This window comes from Scylla paramamosain, unplaced genomic scaffold, assembly GCF_035594125.1.
Source record: "Scylla paramamosain isolate STU-SP2022 unplaced genomic scaffold, ASM3559412v1 Contig1, whole genome shotgun sequence".
Classification (NCBI taxonomy): domain Eukaryota; kingdom Metazoa; phylum Arthropoda; class Malacostraca; order Decapoda; family Portunidae; genus Scylla; species Scylla paramamosain.
Window position 1 is genome coordinate 3,540,001 of NW_026973666.1, and position 12,500 is coordinate 3,552,500.

General features: G+C 44.2%; 2 protein-coding genes across 2 annotated transcripts in view; both read left to right on the plus strand.

The window, feature by feature from the left end:
• Positions 1-3,798, plus strand: part of LOC135095677 (ankyrin repeat domain-containing protein 27-like) — a 4,803-nt gene extending 1,005 nt beyond the window's left edge. The window contains exons 2-3 of the mRNA XM_063996671.1: positions 241-3,585; positions 3,686-3,798. Of these exons, the coding sequence (XP_063852741.1) occupies positions 881-3,535 (2,655 nt within the window). The 5' untranslated portion in view covers positions 241-880 and the 3' untranslated portion in view covers positions 3,536-3,585; positions 3,686-3,798. The remainder of the gene's footprint in view (positions 1-240; positions 3,586-3,685) is intronic.
• On the plus strand, positions 3,701-5,645 carry LOC135095702 (thymidine kinase, cytosolic-like). Its single transcript, XM_063996715.1, has 5 exons — positions 3,701-3,798; positions 4,010-4,136; positions 4,528-4,737; positions 5,042-5,176; positions 5,637-5,645. The coding sequence occupies exons 1-5, from the start codon at positions 3,701-3,703 to the stop codon at positions 5,643-5,645; spliced, it is 579 nt and encodes a 192-aa protein (XP_063852785.1).
• The last annotated feature ends 6,855 nt before the right edge of the window (positions 5,646-12,500 follow it).

Consider the following 12,500-nt stretch of genomic DNA (forward strand, 5'->3'; position numbering starts at 1 on the left):
TGGTGGAAATGAGAGAGAGAGAGAGAGAGAGAGAGAGAGAGAGAGAGAGAGAGAGAGAGAGAGAGAGAGAGAGAGAGAAAACGTATGTATGTTAATCAGATAAAACATACAGTGTCATTGTGGCATTTCTCACATCACCCAGAGATAGTGGAGAGAGATTATCACGAGTTTGATACAAAAAGTGTTAATAATAATATGTTGTGTCTCCCTCACGCGGTCGTCTTGAAATTTGACACCAAGAAACTGAGAGAATTTTTATTTGTCTTCGCTGAAATGCTGCCAAGTGCGCTGTGCTGATGCTGTGAGTGTATGTACCTCGGCCCAAGGAAGATAGATTAATGCAGCAATTATTGGTTGTAAATAACAGCTGAATACTTGATTGCCTTAGAAGTAGTGGTGGTGGTGGTGGTGGTAATCGTGAAGGCGGGGGAAGAAAAGGTCAAAGAGCAGTGTATGAGCAGTAATCGTCACAAGGCCATGCAAGTTGGAAAGGGAGGAATGTTTTGTGCGGATAAGGTCAAGATGAAGAGGTGGCTCAGATTTTGGTGATGCACGGGTGGTGGTGGTGGCGGCGGTGAGTGGGTGTGACGTGTGTTGCAATGCGTCGCGGCACGTCAATAGCAGCACGGCCCCGGGTGACGTGCAGCACGGCGAGACAAGACGAGAACACGGCAGCAGTCCTGTAGGGAAGACAGGCGGGAGGCGGTGACGAGGCAGAGGCGTGGCGGCGGCGACCCAGCTGGCAGGGTGAGGGGTGAGGGTGCGGGGCTGTGGTCACGCCCGCCGCCTCACCGGTCTCGTGTTACCGTCACGTGTGGCCAATTGATCCCTGCACGCCAGGCCGGCTGCTGGAGAGCTGGAGCCACCACACCTGGGCGGCATGGAGGACTACGACGAGGACCTCAGTGAGAACAGCTTCTTCGCGGCACTCACCCGCGACCACCGGGCGCTGCTGGAGCAGGCCGCGGCGGACGGCTGGCTGCTGTGCGTGCCCCGGGCCCAGGCAGCGCCCGCGCCCCCCCTGGAGGACGCCGTAGTGCAAGCCCACGTCCTGGTGCCCTGCGAGGACGACCCGGACACCAGGTTCAGGACGTTGGGCGGTAGGGGAGCCTCCCTGGAGGGCAGCGTGCTGGTAGTGGAGGGGCAGCAGGGCGCGCCCCGTCCCGTCAGGGTACTGTTTGACGAGACCTTCTACGAGGAGGAGCTGGGACGCTACAAGGTGGTGTGTGTGGAGGAGGCGCTGCACGAGGCCGGGCGCGGGACGGGGCCGGCGCCCCTCGCCTTCCTCACTTCGCTGCGGGACTGTGTGGAGCTGCTGTGGGCCGAGGCGGGAGGCTCCCGGGGCCTGGCCAGGCTGGACGCCCTCCTCGCAGGTTTCCAGGCCACCCACCCACTGCTGGAGGGTGAGGAGGTGACGGCGGTGCGGGAGGCGGTGGGGGAGCTGTACTGTGAAGCCCTGCAGGTGGCGGTGGAGGAGGGTCAGGGGAGAGGGGGGGCGGGACTGGGGATGCTGGGGTTGGCGGTGGAGAGTTACCTGCTGCACAGCCTGCACGCCAGGCTGGTGCGCTGCCTTGCCACACACCGTGCACCAGACGACGCCCGCTTCAACCACGCCCTCAAGGCCCTGTGTGACCTGCAGCCTGGCGACCTGGGCCTGCCCCCCGTGCTGGCCGGCAGCCTCACCCGGGCCACGCTGGAGCTGTCTGGTCTGGCAGACCACACCACTCCCCTGGGCAAAATTGGCTGCCTCAAGAGGGCCGTGGCCCAGCTTGGCCGGGAGGCTGGACCCCTGACCTCAGACCAGCTGCTGCCGGCACTGGTGGTGGTGGTGGTGCGGACCGGCCTGCCCTCCTGGCCCGCCCAGCTGGCCTTCCTGCGGCTGTTCCGCTTCTCTGCTGCGCCGGTGGGCGGCGGCGAGCACGACTTCTACCTGTCTTCCCTGGAGGCAGCCCTGCAGCACGTTGCATCGGGGGCCCTGTTGGGGCCGGCCTGCCCCGAAGCAGACAGTGTGCTGCGCTGTGCCTCCACCACCGAGGCAGCCATGGCCTGCAGCCCCAGCGTGGAGCAGGACCCCTGCATGCGCTACTTTGAGTGTGTGCGGCAGGGCCTGGTGGAGGAGGTGCAGGCCTTGCTGGACGGCCACGGTCACCCACACAAGGGTGGGGAGGGAGTTGCCGTGGAGGAGGGCGACGCCGAGCTGTGTCACCCACTGTGCCGCTGTGAGCGCTGCGAGGGCATGCTGCACCAGCCCCAGGAACACTCCTGGCCCTGCCTGGCGCTGGAGGACTCCCTGGGCCGCACTGCCCTGCACCTGGCTTGCATGTTTGGCCGGCCAGCCGTGGTGGACCTGCTGGTGGGCCGTGGGGCAGCCCTGGGTGCCAGGGACCAGCGTGGGGCGTCACCCTTGCACTACGCCGCCCAGCGGGGCCACCAGAATGCCCTGCTGCTGCTGTTGCACGCTGGGGCGGACATCAACGCCACAGATGGGGAACAGAACACAGCCCTGCACCTGGCAGCCCTTCACGGCCACTTGGCCTGCGTCAAGGCGCTGCTCTTCTACGCTGAGTCAGTGGGACACCACGTGGAGATCAACGGCCAGAACACAGCCCTTGACACCCCGCTGCACCTGGCTGCCCGCTGGGGCCACCTGGCCATTGTGGAGCTGCTGCTGGACCGCCTGGTGGCCTTGGGCCTGCCTCTGGCCCTGACCAACCGTCGCCGCCTCACAGCCATCGAGTGCGCCCACAACCAGCTCATCGTGCGGGCCATCCTGGATGCCCGCAGCAGGGCCCCAACCCCGGATGCCCCAGGCCGTGCCAGGTCCAGGCTGGCGGCCGTCGCAGTGCCCCACAGCCCGACCACACACTTGGATGGGCCTGGCAGCCCCCAGGGGAGGGGTCGCCTAGAGGCCAGCCGGGCAAATGCTGACAAGATGCTGAAGGCGGTGCGTGTGGGGGACGAGAGGCTGGCCTGCTTCTACTTGGGCATTGACTACGACACTGTGGCCCCCCAGACTGCCCCTTCCTCCCAGGCAGCCCCCACCCTCTGCCACCCCCTGTGCCAGTGTGCCCAGTGTGTGGCCAAGGCGCCCCCCAGCCTGGGCACGCAGGGGGCGGCCTACACGGCCCCCATCAACGCCTGCGACAGGCAGGGCCGCACTGCGCTGCACGAGGCCGTGGCGGGTGGCCACCCCAGGCTGGCCAGGCTGCTGCTGCAGCATGGCGCGGACCCCAACGTGCAGACCCTGGACCAAGGCCTCACCCCACTGCACCTGGCCGTGCGCAGCGGCCACACAGAACTGCTGGCAGACCTGGCCCGGCACGGCGCGGCGCTGGACCTGGCCGACACCCTGGGCAACACTGCCCTTCACATGTGCTGTGCCAGCGGCCAGGGCGAGGCGGCTGGCCAGCTGCTGCGCCTGGGAGCCTCGCAGGGCCTGTCCAACCTGGCCAGCCGCTCCCCCATCCAGGAGGCGGAGGAGTATGGACACTGGCGCGTGGTGGAGGTGCTGCTGGGCCGGCCCACACCCCAGTAGTGGCTGCCCCCTGCCGCGCCCCACTGTACCCCTCACACCCACCCTGCACTGTGAGTCACCACACCACCTGCATCATGCCGTCCACTGTGTGTGTGTGTGTGTGTTGTGTGTTGTGTGTGGCGTGTGCACTGAGGCTGGCGTGTGTTGCAGGTGATCTTTGGGCCCATGTTCTCCGGCAAGACGACGGAGCTGATGCGGCGGCTGCGGCGCTACCAGCTGGCCAAGCACCGCTGTCTGGTGGTGAAGTATGCAAATGACCTCAGGTGAGACGCACTCCTCGCTGTCACTGCACACACTGGCGCCTGTCACTGCCCTAACAATTCCTGGTTAAATCTGTTCCTTGTGATGAATCTCCCTACATTTCCAAGCCTCACTGGGATAAGGGACGTGACAAGGCTGACACAAAATTCTCAGGGTCACTTCAGTATTAGGCTAAATTAAATACTAGATCACTACCACCACCACCACCACCAGGTACGACAACACCTCCCTGGCCACACACGACAAACAGGTGTTGCCAGCCATGTCCGCCACTCGTCTGCAGGAGCTGAAGGAGACTGCAGCAAGCTATTCCATCATTGGCATTGACGAGGGGCAGTTTGTGAGTGTCCTGTTGTAGTAGTTGTTGTAGTAGTAGTAATGGTAGTTGTTGTAGTAGTTGTTGTAGTGATGTGTTTAATGTATCCTTCATTATTATTGTTATTGTCTCTGTAAGTAAGGTGACAATTGTAGACTTGAAAATATTGCTATACTCTGCAGTATTAATAGAAATTTTTTTTGTTGACTCACTGATTGATTGATTTATTCATTCATTTATTTATTCATTCATTTATTTATTCATTCATTTATTTATTTACTTCAACAAAAAGTGCAACATTTTCCTGTTTTTCTGTGCAATTTTAAAGGGAACCCATTTTTTTCTCCCTCCTCCTTATCTTCCTTCCCCTGCATTACCCCCCTTATTCCTCCCCCTCCTGCTTCTCCCCCTGCAGTTCCCAGACACAGTGCAATTCGCTGAGGGGATGGCCAACGAAGGAAAGACAGTCATAGTGGCAGCTCTGGATGCAACCTTTCAGCGGCAGGGGTTCGGCAACATTCTACAGTTGGTACCCCTGGCCGAGAGCGTGGTGAAGCTCAGTGCGGTGTGCATGGTGTGTTTCCAGGAGGGCCACTACACCAAGAGAACCACCACAGAGACTGCGGTAAGTGTGGTGTGTGCGGTGGTGGTGTGTGTGGTGGATGGGTGTGGATCTGTCTCTGTTTCATTGTGTGTGTGTGTGTGTGTGTGTGTGGTAGATGAATAGGTGTCTCTATCTCTCAATTTCTCCCTTACAAAGAACCTATTCAATCCTCGCCTCTCTCTACTATTATTCTCTCTATCTCTCTATCTTCCTTATTACACAGCCTACTCAATCTTTCCTTTTGTTATTCTCTCTCTCCCTCTCTCTCCCACTCTCTCTCTCTCCCTTAAAAGCTAGCTCATCTTCAGTCTCGCTCTCCCCACAGCTGGAGGTGATAGGAGGCAGCGACAAGTATATATCAACCTGCCGTTTTTGCTACTTCAACACCTCACCACAGCCCTCACCTGCCAAGAGAGCATCTGTGTCACCTCATCAGCTTGTGCCTCTCAAAGCTGTACAGGTAAACACACACACACACACACACACACACAGGTAGATAGATAGATGTTCTTAACTGCCTTACGTTCACACATACACACAGATAGATAAGTTGATAGATATATTTTAATTGGTACACATTTGGATATATATTGATTATTTAAATGGATAAATAGACTTTTTACTACTACTACTACTACTACTACTGAACTGTCAACATATTATTATTATTACTATTATTATCATCATTACTAACATCTCCCTCTCTCTCTCTCTTGACAGGAAAGAGAGAGTGACTGTTCAGCAAGGAAGTGTTTAGTCAACAAGGAAAACTACCTGAACATGGAGACTTCACACTGACAGCACCTTACAGCACCCTACCACACCCTGGCAAGCCCCACTCACCTTCACCCACACCCTTTCACCCTTAACAACCTTCACCCTATCCTGTGCTCTCTGCCCTGCATCCTTAACTGCCACAGTCATCCTAGCTTATATCACCCTAGCTGTTTGTTATTATTCACCCTTAGCACACTTGTCACCCTTAACCTTGTCTCAGTCACCCTAGCTATTACTTCCCATCACCCTGTCACCCTTAATATGCCTCCCTCACCCTAGTAATTATCTTCACCCTAGTTTTAGATGTTACTGCATCACCCTCTTCCACCCTGCTGCCCTGTTTGCTCCCTGCCTCGCCCTTCCTGGCCCAGACTTCTTGTTGGCTGTCACCCTGTCACCCTGTCTTCATTGAAATTGTTCATTGATGTAGTTGTTGTTGTTGTTGTTATTATTATTATTATTATTATTATTATTATTATTATTATTATTATTATTATTATTATTATTATTATTATTGTTTCTCTCTGCACAAGATTATATTTTTTTACTTTTTATTTTATTTTTTATTGACTTTTTTTTTTTATCAGGTAATGCATTTCTGTGTGTGTGTGTGTGTGTGTGTGTGTGTGTGTGTGTGTGTGATGGTTACAAAGATACTAAAGCATTCCTAATTTTAGAAACGTCAATTATTATTATTATTATTATTATTATTATTATTATTATTATTATTATTATTATTATTATTATTATTATTATTATTTATTTATTTATTTATTTCATATTTGGTGTTTATTTTCTTTTATTTGGCACAATTGAATCTTATCATCTCCAAATTAATCACAAATTTTAGTTAGGTTTAATTGCGATGTGGAGTTTTGATGTCAGGTCTTTAAGTAATAAGAAAATAATCAAATAACATTAATAAGAATAAGGAAAGGTAATACTGGTAACTAATTTAACATAAAAAGTACTCATAAGCTTTTATATTCTATTGTTTTTATTTACACACACAAATGCACAAGAATTAAAAAAATAAATAAATCAACACCCGTTTTCTTTTTATTTTACATACAAAAACATTTACACCTTAATTTCTGGTATAAAAAAAAATCACCGTTTTCTTTTTATTTTATCGACATACACAAAAAACATTTACACTTCTCTTAATTTCTGGTATAAAAAAAAAAATCACCCGTTTTCCTTTTATTTTATCGACATACACAAAACATTTACACTTCTCTTAATTTCTGGTATAAAAAAAATCACCCGTTTTCCTTTTATTTTATCGACATACACAAAAACATTTACACTTCTCTTAATTTCTAGTTTGATGCTAATGTTAACAAAGGTAATGAATAAAACGAAAGCAATAATTGATATTTTGTAAACTGGTATATATGTGTGTGTGTCTGTGTGTGTGTACTGCATCACTAAATAATTATGTCCTTAGGTGGGCAAGATAATGGCGAAAAATATATTAAGCTTGTAATGCTTATTTAAACACTTGTAAAGCTGGCAGGGAAGGCTGGCTTATATTGTAATCCATGTATCTTTCTGATTGACTGACTGGCTGACTGGTTGGCTGACTGACTGGCTGACTGGTTGGCTGACTGACTGACTGAATGGCTGACTGACTGACTGGCTGCATGATTGACTGGCTAGCTGGCTGATTGACTGACTGGCTGGCTGGCTGGCTGATTGACTAACTGGCTGGCTGGTTGGCTGACTGACTGGTTGACTGACTGGCTGACTGGCTGACTGACTGAATGACTGAATGGCTGGCTGAATGGCTGACTGACTGGCTGGTTGGCTGGCTGACTGACTGATTGACTGATTGGCTGGCTGGCAGATTGGCTGGCTGGCTGACTGACTGACTTAACTAACTGACTGACTGATTGACTGAGTAACTGACTGATTGACTGATTGGCTTAATAACTAATTAACTGCCTGATTTACTCATTGGCTGACTGACTGACTGACTGACAGACTGGCTGACTTAAAAAAAGAAAAACGCTTACCTGTTCATATATTGCAAAAAATAAACTATAATAGAAAAAAATATTACTTATTAATGTTTCATCACATCTCAAAGCAATAATATAAAGTTTGTTATTTTGTTCACATTATAAAACAATTGCTAATGCTATAGTGTACATGCATATATTTACGGCATACAATTTACATATATATATATAAGCAATAACATTTTAATCTACTGTATTGTATATTTTTTTATAGATAATGCTGATGCTGTAGTTAATATATATAAAGAATATAAGAAGTAAGAATATAAGAATATAAGAAGTAAGTTAATATATATAAAGAAGAAAATAGCTCGTTTTCTTTCTTTAGGCTCGTAACCTTTGTAAAGTCGACTTTGGTTAATGAGAAGAAAAAAAAATATTGGTTTGGAGAGAAAAAAGTGGAGGAATTTATATAGTTTAACGGGAAAAGTGGAGGAAATTAGTTTTGGAGGAAAAGTAAAGGAATTTGAGGTTTTGGAAGGAAAAGTGGAGGAATTTATGGGTTTGGAGGGAAAAGTGGAGAAATTTATGATTTTGGAGATAAAAAAAAGTGGAGGAAATTATAATTTTGGAGGGAAAAGTGGAGGAATTTGAGGTTTGGAGGGAAAAGTGGAGGAATTCATGTGTTTAGAGAGAAAAGTGGACAAAATTATTGTTTTGGAGGGAAAAAGTGGAGGAAATTAGTTTTGGAGGAAAAAGTGGAGGAATTTGAGGTTTGGAGGGAAAAATGGAGGAATTTATGAGTTTGGAGGGAAAAGTGGAGGAAATTATTGTGTTGGAGGGAATAAATGGAGGAAATTTTAGTTTTGGAGGGGAAAAGTGTAGGAAATTATAGTTTTGGAGGGAAAAATGGAGGAATTTGAGATTTTGGAGGGAAAAGTGGAGGAATGAGAGAGAGAGAGAGAGAGAGAGAGAGAGAGAGAGAGAGAGAGAGAGAGAATTATTATAACTACTGTAAATATATATATATATATATATATATATATATATATATATATATATATATATATATATATATATATATATATATATATATATATATATATATATATATATATATATATATATATATATTAAAATAAAATAACTATTGCGGAGTATTAAATGTCTAATTAATTCTGTAAAAAATAATAAAATGGAAAATAAAAAATAAAATAAAATAAATTAAATTAAAAAAAAAGGTTATGGTGCAGTACTAATTGTATTATAACTTCTGTGAATAAAAGATAAATAAATAAATAAACAATATAAAATAGAATGAAATAAAATAACTTCTTAAGTGGGACCTAACTAAATAAAAAATAAATAAAAATAAAACATAAAATAAAATAAGAATCTAGAAACATAAAGAGAAAGATTTGTTGTTGCATATAAAAGCACAACAAAAGTTTGAAAAGAACCGCTGAGACAATTTAAAAAGTGTTTCCCGCCTTAAGGATTCATTGGGAGAAGGATGTGACCGAAGGGAGGACATACTGCGCCGCTCCTCCGCCTCCACTACTTACAAAAGGGTTTAATTGAAGTGACAGGTTCTTAAGGGTGTTTTTACTGATCTAGTGAGAGGTTAACAAGATTTCTACAATATAAATAGGAAAAATAGTAAATGACACGGGTTTTTAAGGGTTTTTATGGTTCTAATGGCAATATTTTTTTAGATTAACAAGATTTTTACATTATTAACAGGAGAAATGATAACTGACACGTGTTTTTAATGTTTATATTTATGTTTTGAGTGAGATTAACAAGATTTCTGCATTATTAACAGGATAAATAATCAGTAACGGTTTTCTCTACAGTTCTAGTGACAGATTAACAAGATTTCTGCATTATTAACGGTAAATAATCAGTAACGGTTTTCTCTACAGTTCTAGTGACAGATTAACAAGATTTCCACACTAATAGCAGGAGAAACACTCTTGACAACTTGGATAATTGTCTTTGTGGCCTTTTGGAAAACAGTCGTGGTCAGAGGCTGTTCAGTGCAAAATTTCTTCTTCTTCTTCTTCTTCTTCTTCTTCTTGTTTTCTTTTTTTTTCTTTTCTTCTTTTCTTTTCTTTTTTCTTTTTTTTTTTTCTTTTTTTTTCTTCTCCTCCTCGTCCTTTCTTCTTCTTCTTCTTCTCCTCCTCCTCCTCCTTCTTCTTTTCTCTTCTTCTTCTTCTTCTTCTTCTTCTTCTGGTGACCTCAGCCGCTCCCATACAGAGAGAGAGAGAGAGAGAGAGAGAGCGGGTTGCAAGGTCATAATAGCACCTGTGAAGGCTGACTGGAGTACCTAATTAGTGTACCTTGTTTGGCCAGGTGAGGACAGAGAGAGAGAGAGAGAGAGAGAGAGAGAGAGAGAGAGAGAGAGAGAGAGAGAGAGAGAGAGAGAGAGAGTTTTCGTTGTTTATATTGATATCTGAGACACGTTTTCTCATTTTTCGTTTATTTATTTATTCATTTCATCTACCTTTCAATATTCGTCATTTTTATTATTATTATTATTATTATTATTATTATTATTATTATTATTATTATTGTTACTGTTGTTGCTGCTGCTGTTGTTACTATTATTATTATTATCATCATCATCATCATCATCATCATCATCATCTATTTCATTACTGATTTATTCATATTTGCTAAAGATAATTTCTGCTACATACATTAAATCAAACGTAACAGACAGAATATTTACCCACAAATATAAACTCTAACAATAATAATTTAATAACATCAAGAAAAACTGAATAATTTGCATCTACAACTTTAACAGGTATATCAAACCTCACTATCTTCAGTCTTATCTAATCTAATCTGATAGTGGTGCAGTAACGCCCCTAATTATCGTACACATGGCGTCATCTCCTCATTTGTCTTTCAGTTCCTCAACGCTCTCTCTTCAGCTACTCTGTTATCTCCGTTAGCATTAATTCCTTCTATTTTACCTTTTATATATTTATGTTATCAGTTATGCCTGCCTGTTTCTGCATTCTCTGTCATTTTGTTATTTTTCATTTTGGAATTTTGGGTCTACGGGGAAAAAGTGGAGGGATTTTTGGTTTTAGAGGAGGAAGTGGAGGAATTTGTGGTTTTAGAGGGAAAGTAAAGGAATTTGTGTTTTTTAAAGGAAAAGTGGAGAAATTTGTGGTTTTTTGGAGGAAAAGTGGAGAAATTTGTGGTTTTGGAGGGAAAAGTTGAGGAAATTTGTGTTTTTTTAAGGAAAAGTGGAGGAATTTGTGTTTTTTTTTAAGGAAAAGTGGAGAAATTTGTGTTTTTTAAGGAAGAGTAGAGAAATTTGTGGTTTTGGAGGGAAAAATGGAGGTATTTGGGGTTTTGGAGGGAAAAGTTGAAGAATTTGTCCTTTCTGGAGGGAAAAAAGGTAAAGAATTTGAGGCCTAGGAAGGAAAAGTAAAGAAATTTGAAGTTTGGAGGGAAAAAGTGAAGGGATTTGAAAAAGATGGAGGAATTTAAAGTTTTGGAGGGAAAGGTGGAGGAAATTTTTGTTTTGGAGGAAAAAGTGGCGGAATTTGAGGTTTTGAAGGAAAAGTGGAGGAATTTTAGTTTTTGGAGGGAAAAAAATGAAGGAATGTGAGGTTTTTGGAGGGAAAAAATGGAGGTATATAAGGTTTTGGAGGGAAAAGTGAAGGAAATTGAGTTTTTTGGTGGGTAAAGTTGCGGAATTTGAGATTTGGAGGGAAAAAGTGGAGGAATTTGAGGTTTGGGAAGGAAAAAATTAGAGGAAATGAGTTTTGAAGGGAAAAAAAGGAGGAATCTTAGTTGTTTGGAGGGAATAAATGGAAGAATTTGAGGTTTTGAAGGAAAAATGGAGAAATTTGAAGTTTTGAAGGGAAAAGTGGAAGAATCTGAGGTTTTCGACGGAAAAAGCAGATAAATTTGAGGTTTTGGAGGAAAAGTATAGAAATCTGAGTTTTTGGAGGAAAAAAAAATAGAAAAAAAGAAAAAAAAACTATTAATAAATTATACAGGATTAAAAAATAGTCCTTAAAAAAAAAATACGTTTAAAATATAGCTAAACTTCCTTTTAACTTCAAAATACCGCCATTTCACTGATCTGCCATAACACCCATCTCTCCATTCACAATCCAAACCCTCCTACTATCCCTTTATCCTTCCCAACACCCAAGGACTCTATATTCTAGTACAGAGACCCCTTGGCATAGCATTAGGGCGAAGCAGGTCCGTAAACAGACATCCACAACTCCACAAACTGTCGTCCTAACACCACCTTGTACTAGATCGCTTTGCTCCATCACAACTTGTATTTTCAAAAGCCATGTATACGATAAGTCTGGTTCTCAAGAGTGTTTTTTCTTTATGTAATGTAAAAATCGTGTTCATCTTCACTAGAACGGTAAAAAAAACATCATTAAAGACTCGTGTAGCTTCATCTAGCGGTGTTTTATTTATCTTTCACATAATCTATAATAAAAAAAAAAAACACGTTAAGGTTATATTAATACCTCCAGATCCACACTATTATCTTCACTATACACATCCTTCTGTTATAACCTCATATTTATTATTATTATTCATCGCCATTCAATAGACTGACCTTTCTTTCATATGTAAACCATCCCACATAATCTATAATAATAAAAAAAAAAAAACAGGGTAAGATTATATTAGTACCCCCAGACTTATACTATTATCTTCACTATACACATCCTTCTGTTATAACCTCATGTTTATTATTATTATTTATTTATTATTACTATCCTTTCTTTCATATATAAACCATCCCCACAATATACAGTAAAGTCAAAGGGCAAGACTACTTAACCCCCATATTGTTTTCACTGCACGCTTCTCCTTAGGTACGCCTCCAATGTACGTTTTTGCTATTAGTCCTTCACCCTGCATTATTTCAACAAGAGCATTACCTTATTAGTAAACCTCCACTTATACTGTCATTTCCACTACGGTTCTGTCAACACTCCTCCGTTTACTATGATGATACACCTCTACTTGACAAATGTACGGTTT

What these genes read in the sequence shown, in the direction of transcription:
- LOC135095702 (XM_063996715.1), top strand. Translation starts at nt 3,701, where the DNA reads ATGTTCTCCGGCAAGACGACGGAGCTGATGCGGCGGCTGCGGCGCTAC. An exon ending in AAGTATGCAAATGACCTCAG is followed by an intron (nt 3,799 to 4,009) that starts GTGAGACGCACT and finishes CACCACCACCAG; the next exon opens with GTACGACAACACCTCCCTGG. An exon ending in GCATTGACGAGGGGCAGTTT is followed by an intron (nt 4,137 to 4,527) that starts GTGAGTGTCCTG and finishes CTCCCCCTGCAG; the next exon opens with TTCCCAGACACAGTGCAATT.